Source organism: Sinocyclocheilus rhinocerous, unplaced genomic scaffold (assembly GCF_001515625.1).
Source record: "Sinocyclocheilus rhinocerous isolate Xijiao unplaced genomic scaffold, SAMN03320098_v1.1 scaffold382, whole genome shotgun sequence".
In the NCBI taxonomy this organism is placed as follows: Eukaryota; Metazoa; Chordata; class Actinopteri; order Cypriniformes; family Cyprinidae; genus Sinocyclocheilus; species Sinocyclocheilus rhinocerous.
Genome location: NW_015642829.1, coordinates 1,113,240 through 1,123,465, shown reverse-complemented (window position 1 = coordinate 1,123,465; position 10,226 = coordinate 1,113,240). Strand labels below are relative to the sequence as shown.

The following is a 10,226-nucleotide window of genomic DNA, read 5'->3' as shown; positions in this document are numbered from 1 at the left end:
AAAGACCAATAATTCTTTACTATTACACCATATACAGTATTCTATATGAAGTAATTAGTTTACAGCTGTTTTCTGCATTTTTGCAAAGAAGCAACTGCTTGCTTTTTCCTGCAAAGAAGATCTGATAATTAAAACAGAATGAAAAACTGCTGTTGACCAGATGAGACTTATAAAATTTAGAGAAGGTTAAGAATTGGAATTTGGATGAAGAGCTAAATGCTCAGACACCATTGTGGTCAGAATTCACAAAGGTTCAATTTGATTCATGCGGTTTTCTGAGTGTTCAAGTTTTAGATGTGACCCAGCAGCCGCCTTGACTAATGGGAGCAAACAGACTGTAGTCTGCTCAAGCGTGAAAGAGTGCAGAGGCATGACTGCAGAGAGAAGAAGAAGTGGCTAGTGGGCCTTCTCCGCTCATGAAAGAGGAAGTTAACACTTCGGAGTCGTCATGGAGACAGACTGATGCAGGAAAAGGTGAAATTTTCAAATGAGACTTTTTCTAAAGACTAAGAGAACATCTGCCATGCAGAATTGTGGCTGGATTGATCAAAAAGACTAAGAAGTGGCATAAAAACAACAGAGGCCAGAGACAACAACCCCAGGCCTTTGAGTGCCACCACTGGCTGACAACCCAAAGCAACAGCATGAGGAGATCAACTGACTGACAATCCACACAGAAGGACTTGCATCCCTCCCTTGTGGGCACAGGTGCTGCACTTTTAATGATCACTACAGAAACCACTTCAGATTTTGTTATTAAAATATTATTTTTGACTCATTTTGATTAATTACTGGTCTCACAGTAGTTTTTTTGCATTCATCTGTTAAACTAACATTCTGAATCTGCTCTAATAGCTACCAATCCAGCCTACTGTTCATCTTAGGGAAGGAAAAAGAAGTTCATTGACTTAAGTGGGAGTTTGACTCACCTATTAGTTTAAATCTGGGCTGGATTTGGCATAGTGAGGGCTATTGATAAGACATAAATAGATTACAGACTATGTAGAGTTCTCTGGCAAAGAAATGCAAAGAAATGGGAAGAAAGGCACAAGGTGTCTAAAAGAAAATTTAAACTAAAAGGGTCATATGATGCAATTTTCAATTTTCCTTTGTCTTTGGAGTGTTACAAGCTGTTTGTGAATAGATATTGGCCTTCCAAAAGAGGACACAACTAGAAATCAGTGGTTAAGTTGTATTTACAACACTGTTCCAGAACAGTTCAACCCAAATATTCAGATGTGTGCAGCGCATTTTATGGAGGACTGTTTCCTGATCCTGGTAGAGTAGACTACAATGCCGGCTGTTCTGACTCACAGACTGCAAGTGCGTTTTCATATTTAAAGAATTTACCACTGACGATTCAAAGGCGAGTTTTGAGCAGTGTAGAGAAGCGCTTGTTGTTTGTAATTTCTCTGATCACAAATGCAGACATGGTTTTATGTTTACGCGGCGCGATGCAGACAGTATAAGTCATTATAGATTGAAACGTGGGTTTTGAGCAGTGTAGGGTAGGGCTTGTTGTTTGTCATTTCTCCGATCACAAATGCAGACATTGGGTTTGTTTACGCGGCGCGATAGGCAACGCGTAAAAAGACTGTCAGTGTAAGTCATTATAATCCATAATTATGTCCCCACTGGATGCAACAAATGCCTCGTTTATAATGGGTTTTAATGTTTTTGTCTTGTTGCTCCGGGAGACGGCATCACAATGTAAGGGGCGTAACATTTCCGTCACACGCTTGAGGTATTCGGCCAATCACAACGCACTGGATAGCTGGCCAATCAGAGCACACCTAGCTTTTCAGACCGATGAGCTTTGTAAAAATCGACACGTTTCAGAAAGGCGGGGCAAAGATGAGAAACAATTATGTACAGTATGTGGAAAATAATGTGTGTTTTGAACCTTAAACCGCATTAACACATTTCATTACACCAGATACACAAAATAATGTTGTATTTAGCAACATCATATGACCCCTTTAAGCGACAGTACTGGCCACTCTATTTCGTTTAAAGATATTTTTCTAAATGTAATAAGAATAACAACTCCAGATTTCCAAACTTTGGACTCACGAATGCGGTCATCACCAGGGGTACGAGATGAGGATGTTTTGTTTTTGGCCATGGATCCAAGATTTTGTGGAGATCTCCAATCTTCTTCTGAGTAGCTCATGAGCAACAACAAGAGTTTGAAAATTTTTCTTGCGCAATGAAGGAAAAGAGAGCCTATACCTAGCACATTAATATACCGCCTAGCCGAGCTCTAGGAGCAGAGGTCTCAATAATAACTCTAACCGAAAGGAGACCTAATAATGCCCCAAAGTCAGGACATCCTAATAGGAGGCTCACAGAGAGCCTACAACTCACAAATGCTATCCTAGCAGAGCTCTGGAGAACAGAGGCTTCAGCAGAATGACTCTCTAAAACGAGAAGAGGCCTAACCACACTCAACCCTAGTTAAAGAGCTCTTAAGAGTGGAGGTCTCAGCAGAAAGACTCTCTAAAGCGAGAGGAGATCTGGCTACACTCAAGGCCAGAGACGGTTAGTGAGGCTCACAAGAGAGCCTACATACTAATGTCACTGTCTAAGCGGATCTCTGGAGAGCGGAGGCTTCAGCAGGTTAACTCTCTTAATGGAGAGGAAGGCTGACAACACTCACCAAAGTAAAAACACATACTTACTATCAAACCCGGTACCAGACCATCAAAAGTATTTTCATCATTGGTCCAGCCCCAGAGTCTGATCCTGGAGGCATTGGTGAGGAGAAGAATGAGGGCTGATGTTATCCCTCAGCAAAATGGAAAGGGAAGTGGGTGCATGTTATCTACCCGTACCAGTTCCAGATTGCTGACTGCGTCTACGCTTGATAACTTCCCTTAGATCCTTTTTCTTCTTCCTCAACTCACGCCTTCTCTGTGACCTGCTCCTCCTCTGAGGAGGGCCACACTAATCACCTGGCCCTGTCTTCGGCCCGCAGACCAGGCCAGGTCCCCCCTCGTGTTTTGGCATAGACATAGACCGGCATGGTATAAGTGATTTGTAGGCTTGCTGAGCGTACCTTCGCCTCCTTGAATTTATCGACCACCGCCTCAGCAGATGTGCTGAACAATTCTGAAGGAGAAACCAGCGCATCAAGAAGAAAGCACTTGTCTTTCTCCATGATGTCTGCCAGGTTCACCCACAGATGTCTCTCAGTGGCCACCATTGCAGCCATCGACCTACCGATTGCAGCAGCTGTTTGCTGATCTTATGAAGATCAGGAAGTAATGGGAGGCTCAAGGGAGCTGGGCTGTTTTGATAAAAATCGCTCATCAAGTCTACAGCGAGCAATTTCCCATTTTTCACGTTTCTACTGAAGATCTAATCTAGCAGTATCCATAATCCTTAATCTATCCATAACCTCCAACAGCTCTTCATACGCAGGGCAGGCAGGCTGAGAAAGCTCAGAATTATCCTCTTCGACTTCATCAGCAATATCCTGCTCACCTTGGCTGGAAGCCAGCAGAGCACTTCTTGCTGGATCAGAGGATGTAAGTGACAGCACATCCTCATCCAGCAGTTCACCCTCGTCAGCCACTGACAAGAGTCAGAGATTTATACTCAAACTCATCAGCAAGTGCCATCTGAGACCCCCACGATCTCAGTCTCCTCGCTGCCTCGGCAGCAGCAGGACCATAATCGCGGGGGGCAGATGATTGTCCCAGTTCCCTTGAGAAGAGGGACAAATGAAAGCAAAGCTTTCTCATTGAGAAACGCTCACAATTAACAAACTCTGTCCCCTCAAGAACAGAGCGTGTGTACTCTTCGCCCAAACACATAACGCAAAGGTTGTGTGTGTCATCAGTTGTCAGATAGCACTGACATGGATCTGCACACTTCCTAAAACACCTTTCATAGACATCGTTTTGCTAACCCTTACACACTTCAGATCAAACGACTGTGAAGACAAAGAAGAGGATGACATGTTCCTCCGGTGCACTTTTATACCCGCAGTCGCACCATTAGTGACGCCATAGGCTGCCGTCTGCCAATGTCAAGTGCATTGTCCTGTTTACATTCAAGCTGGAGGCATTCCCCATAGCACCCTCTAATGGCGCTTTTCCACTGCATGGTACGACTCGGCTCAGTACGGCACGGCACGGCTCGGTTTGCGTTTCCACTGCAGTTTAGTACCGCTTTAGAGTGGGCGGGATTATTCACGTCGTTATAGTTGCGCCGCCTCTACTGCCGCGACTCCTGAAAAACTTTTTCATTCCGCGTCGCCCCATCAAGCTCTCGCTGGATCCGCTCCTCTGCTATCAACGAGAGGAACGTCTGTACTTCCTCAACAGGGGGAACAGACACTTTTTGGTTGTTAAAAAAGGTGCGCTCGTTCAAAACAGTTGCGTTCGATCACCAGGTCCTGTCCCCAGTGGAACCCCCCCAAAAAGTGAACCGTACCGAGCCGTACCATGCAGTGGAAAAGCGCCATAAGGGATGCACCAAGAGTTCCCTTTTGAAAGGGAATCTCCCCCTGTGGCTTTTGCAAATAGATTGATGACAGTTCATTAAATGGGTGACAATTCAAGGAAACATTAGAGTTATAATTTAGAGTTTTAAGTTGACTGTGCATAAAGGAAAATAGTTTGAGGAAGAAATGAAATGAAAGAAGAAATGAAAATGAGTTCGACATGTAAGATAATGAGGTCAAGTTGTTTGGTTTCAGGAAGTTTTTACCATTATTATTTAACATTATACCCTAAACTTTCAGTTCATTAAGAAAATATAGCTACATAATTAATGAACTAGTTGTGTAAATTAATCTGGAGTTTCTAATATACAATATGTATAAAAGCAGGTTAAGAGCTTTTTGTTACATATTCATAATCACCCTCCAAAACAACAACTCTTTCTGTGTGATTAGATTTATTTTTAGAATACTAGATTTAGTTTATTCTAAATCTGTTTTCCCATTGAACACTTGTGGTTGCTTTTTGAATAGTAAACAAAAACAAAATGCTGAAGAGAAAACCACTGTGTAGAAGCTCCACATCCAAAAAATAGGACCAAGATTCCAGCTCATTCTCATTAAATGAACATAAAACCCATATATTTTTTGAAGTGTTTATTTAAAAGTCACTGTCCATTCAAAATCTCCTTGAATATCTGAAAATATAATTCCATAGTTGTGCGTTACTAATAAGCAAAGCATATTTCTAAATGAGGAGAAAAGTTAAAAACAATTCCACACGCTGCAATGAACACATATGTAGCTTGCTTTTCAGGTGGACACTTAAATAAACCGATACACTCAAGCTAACAATTTCCCGTATTCATTGCTACATGTCAATAATACATTTAAAATTAAACAAATTTTGGCATAGACAACTTGTAAAAAAAATTAATTGCAAAAGGAGTCAATTCACACAGCAGACAACTGGATAACTACTTTACCTACCTAACTAATGAAAATCCCTTTTCATACAAACATTCAACCCAGGCAGTCTGTTATTTCCACGTAGGAGTCCGCTGTACAAAAATAGTTTCTCCCTACAATGATATTTGCATTTGCAGGAGCGCTAAATATTTGGAGTGGATAACTGGTTAGAAATAAATGAAATTACAGATAGAAAGCTAATGTCGAACTAATAAACTGGAGAAGATCACTGATTCAGTAGCCTGGTTAATTGGGAAAGTGCTTGTTACTGCTTTAAACATAGCTGCATTTTTCCCTTTGAATTCAGCCACTGTTCTGAAGACAATTTGAGCTTGAATGAACACTGCATTCATTTATCGCTGATAGCCCTCTGTGGATTCTCAGCTATAGGTTCAAATCTTGTGTTAAATCAGTGGGAGCAGCTACTCTTTTAGGATTGGGTGGCCTGGAGCTAGAGTGTATATCATCAGATGATGAAGAACGGAAAAATAAGGCATGGGACTGATATGAGTATCTCCTTTTTAGTGGGCTGTGGATGAATAACCTACACGTTCTGAACTGTCATGGCATCCTTGGGCCAGCTGTATGAATCCAGAGTGAAGGAGTCGTAGTCAGAGTTATAGACTTGGGATAAAATAAAGGCCTCTTTGTCTTTGGGTTCAGGATACCAGGAGGCAATGCCCTGTTTGTAGGCATGGTCCACAATCTGAAGAAAAAAAAGGGGGTTTGGGAAGAAAGAATGAAACGAAGTGAGTGAATAGTTGCTTTACTGCAGAGTACAGTGTGACAGATTTGCTCCTGTTTGCTATTAAAAACCTATGCAAAGTCAAAATTAATCTATTTGTGATAACTTTTATTGGTATTATAGGGAATATAACTTACAGTATGCAATGAAGTTTACAAACTTAATAGCATAAAATCTTTGGTAGACATTCAGTAGTTTTGCTTGAAGCTGATTATTGTTGAGGGGAAGTTCAAATGATATACTTTGTTGCATGCTGGTGTATTATTTTTTATACACAATATTTGATTTTGTGCTGATTTTAGCTCACTAGTATTAGTGGTAACATGAAATAAAAAGTTAAAAAGAACAGCATATATTTGAAATGTAAAAAGTTTGTAACATTATAAATGTCTTTAGTGTAACTTTTGATAAATTTAATGCATCATTGCTGAATAAAAGTATTAATTTAAAAAAATCGTACTGATCCCAAAATTTTGAACAGTAGTGTACTTAGCAAAATTAATAGAGTTCTAAATTTAGCATGATCTCATTCCATATTTTACGGGCGCTGAAATGTAGAGTTGGCTAAGAACTAATATCTGAATAAAATTAATAAAACTATTTCAACCACGTTCTGTGTGCTAATGAATTTTGATTTTGTACTAATGATTTTTAGTACACTAGCACCTAATGCAATCATGAAAAAGTAACTGTGCAGCCCTGTTTTACTGTGAAATCCGACCCAACAGCTCTTACAACCTACTTTGCTATATTAATAAATCTCTTAATTTAGCATGAACTCATTCTATATTTCTTACGGGTGCCAAAATGTTAGAGTTGACTAACAAGCCCTGTTCTTGTAGTAATTATCCTCTACATATGAGATATATGTAATATATATAATATATGAGACTGACCTTAACAGCAATTTTGAAGGATACTTCTCTGATGGTCTTCAGAGGGGGGTACAGTCTGCCCTCAGCCAGATGCTCCTCAGTAACCATGTCAGAAATCGCCTGAAGAGAAATCAAAGCCTTAATGTTAGCTTTCGCACTGTAAATAAATTTGTAATCAAAGTGTTTTGTACTGAAGCACACATTCATGTTTACTATTGTTGGCTCTTTACCTCTGCTGTAGTAAGAAAAATGTTATCTGAGATGTGGCGAACACCACAGGCGATGACTCCCAATGCTACTCCAGGGAACACATAAGCATTGTTTCCCTGGCCAGGGTAGAAGCTACGACCATCTGCCAAAGTGACTTTCTTAAAAGGGCTTCCGCTGGCAAATATGCCCCTTCCCTGTGATACACACACACACACACACACACACCCTTTAAATTGATGGCTTTAGTCAACACCCCTTTCACCAGTGTTATTCATAAGATTTCAGTGAGTATTACCTCAGTGAGTGTGTAACACTGCTCTGCTGTGCACTCAGCTTTGCTTGTGGGATTGCTGAGGGCAAAAATAATTGGGCGTTCGTTGAAAGTAGCCATGGTCTTGATGATCTTCTCAGTGAAAGCACCACTTATAGCAGCCACACCTGTAGATGGTTTGAGGTTTGGTGTTTATAATCTCAAATAATTTTCAAATAGTCAAATTTTGCTGCATTTAGCATAATGAACAGAAATACACTGACTGACATTTGTTGAAATCTAAATGTTTTCTGTAATTACGCCCACAAGTGGCTTTAATATGCCATTGCAATTCATACAGGATGAATAAAAACTAGTAAGATGCACAAAGCACCATTCCAACTATAAAAACACATGAGAATGCGGTAGAATATCTGCTATCCTTCAGTTTCATAACATCTAACTACTCGGTTCTCAATCCTGTAAAAAAAAACTTAAAAATAAAATGTGTATATATAAGAACAGCGTTATTGTTAACTAAACTATTAAAAATCATTTTAAGTAAGTGAAATAATGCTGAAATAAAATAAAATATAAATATTATAATGGAAAACTTGTACTTAAAAAACCTTGGTAACTAAGTGAAATATATTGATGTTGAAGTACTAAAACTAAAATATTTATTTTATATTTTTAAAAAGCAAAAAGTGTTATTTTAGTATATTTACATAGTTACAATTAAAGTACTTCGTAAGATTGTGAATTAGCTTTTATTTTTGTTCAGTTTTCATTTTAAGTTTAGATTAGGTTTTGGTAATCTTGTGATTTTGCCACTTTACTGAAAAAAACAATAATGGAAACAACAAACGCACATAATTAAATTACAAAAATTAAAATGAAAACTGAAAAACAAAAGCTAATTCAAACTATTAATAAGTACTATAACAGTACCTTTATAAATAATATTAAAATAACACTATATATATATAGAGAATGGGATCAATCACTCCTTACCAATGATAGCTGTGGGCTTGATGGTTTCCACCACTTCCTCTAGAGTCTTTATGTGTGGATGATCTTGGGCAAATTCTTCCTTCTCATGGTTCAGATGACTTCTGCCCTAATGGACCAAATGACACAGAATAACAGTTTTGGTAAAACGTTTAATTTTGGAGGTGTTCAAATGCAGTTTGTTGCTTTAATTCATGTTTTGACATTTTGAATTAAGCCTACATACATTTGTATATTCAGATGTTGAGTAGGAGGACAAATATAGCCTTAAGGAAAGAAATGTCAAAAAAGGACAAACTACTGTGGGTTTGATTGTTACCTTGACAATTAGGCCTTTAGAATCCACCATCCAAATCCTCTTGACAGCCTCAGCATGAGGTACACCTTCCTTGGCCATGGCCATTATCATTAAGTGAGCAATGCCCAATGCGGCCTGGTCATATGACAAAAAACAACCATCTCATAATCCTGGAATTCCTTGTATAAATGTTTTGTAATAGATCTTTTATTTGTTATTTCTCAGTAAAAGTTTGTTGCATCTTTCAATTTAATCCACATTACCTCTCCTGCTCCCTGAAATACGAACTTGTGGTCAGAGAGTTTATTCTTAGTAATCTTAAGAGCAGCAAGGACCCCAGCAACAGCAACAGAAGCTGTGCCTGAAAAAGGTGGGGAAAGAGATGAACAAACAATTTTATGGCTCCAAGACTATCATTTTGATATTACAGCGTGCATACTTACCCTGGATATCATCATTAAAGGTGCAATAATGGTTGCGGTATTTATTGAGAATACGAAAGGCATTGCTGTTGGCAAAATCCTCAAACTGAATTAGGCAATTCATCCCATACCTGAAACAAAAGATTGAAAAAAAATTATGACATTTTTGTACAGTCTGTAAGTATTTCACACACATCATCTTCCCCTCTAGTTCAGTGGTTCTCAATTCTAGTCCTGGCGAAATCCATTGAAGTTTACTTCACTACGAAACATTAATTCATGGATATGCACAACGGCACTGCCTGCAGCGTCTTCTCACACACAGACGAAACTTACTAGAGAAGTGTGAAGTGTGACAAATTAAATTCACGTCTCGCACACTTCAATGCCCTATAAATGGAACATAATACGCTCCCTTCAAACTGGAATCATGGCGGAATATCCTACGAAGTCTGTTGAATAGAACAAACGTCTGAAGTGATAAGAGATACATACAAATTATGCAAAGCAGGGGGTCGCAAGGACTGGAATTGAGAACCGCTGCTCTAGTTAACTGTTAACATGAGAACCACCGAACCGAATCATTAAGTCAGTTAAACTAGTGAACGAGATCATTCAGAACGGATTTGTTAACAGGATCAACGGATTCAGTGAAAAGATCTGGCTCAAAAGTATGACTTGAACAATGTGAGAGTAAGTAAATCACCTTTCATTTCAGAATTTTAGTTTCAAACATACTTGTCGGTGACAGCTTGCATGAACTCATCAATGAGGTCATCGTATTCTTTGCCCCTCACTCTTTTGTGCTTTAAGCCGATGTACAAGGGGTCATCTAAGAGGTTCTGAACAAAAACAAAAACAAATGGGTTAAAAAAGGACAACAGGGTAACAAACAGGGACAAATGATCCAATGAAACCTATGAACAAAATACAGTTGTACAGTAAATATATATATATATATATATATATATATATCAGTCAAAAGTTTTTGAATAGTAA

The 10,226-nt window shown here is 38.9% G+C and overlaps 1 protein-coding gene across 2 annotated transcripts in view; it reads right to left on the bottom strand.

Moving 5' to 3' along the window:
- Positions 1-5,108: 5,108 nt before the first annotated feature.
- The window catches only part of LOC107756775 (NADP-dependent malic enzyme, mitochondrial-like), a 9,035-nt gene continuing 3,917 nt past the window's right edge, over positions 5,109-10,226 (bottom strand). For both annotated transcript variants that reach the window (XM_016574019.1, XM_016574020.1), the window contains 9 exons: positions 9,966-10,069; positions 9,249-9,358; positions 9,069-9,166; positions 8,827-8,940; positions 8,511-8,616; positions 7,542-7,684; positions 7,267-7,440; positions 7,058-7,156; positions 5,109-6,122 (listed from right to left, as the gene is read on the bottom strand). In XM_016574019.1, coding sequence (XP_016429505.1) covers positions 5,961-6,122; positions 7,058-7,156; positions 7,267-7,440; positions 7,542-7,684; positions 8,511-8,616; positions 8,827-8,940; positions 9,069-9,166; positions 9,249-9,358; positions 9,966-10,069 — 1,110 coding nt within the window. In that variant the 3' untranslated portion in view covers positions 5,109-5,960. The remainder of the gene's footprint in view (positions 6,123-7,057; positions 7,157-7,266; positions 7,441-7,541; positions 7,685-8,510; positions 8,617-8,826; positions 8,941-9,068; positions 9,167-9,248; positions 9,359-9,965; positions 10,070-10,226) is intronic.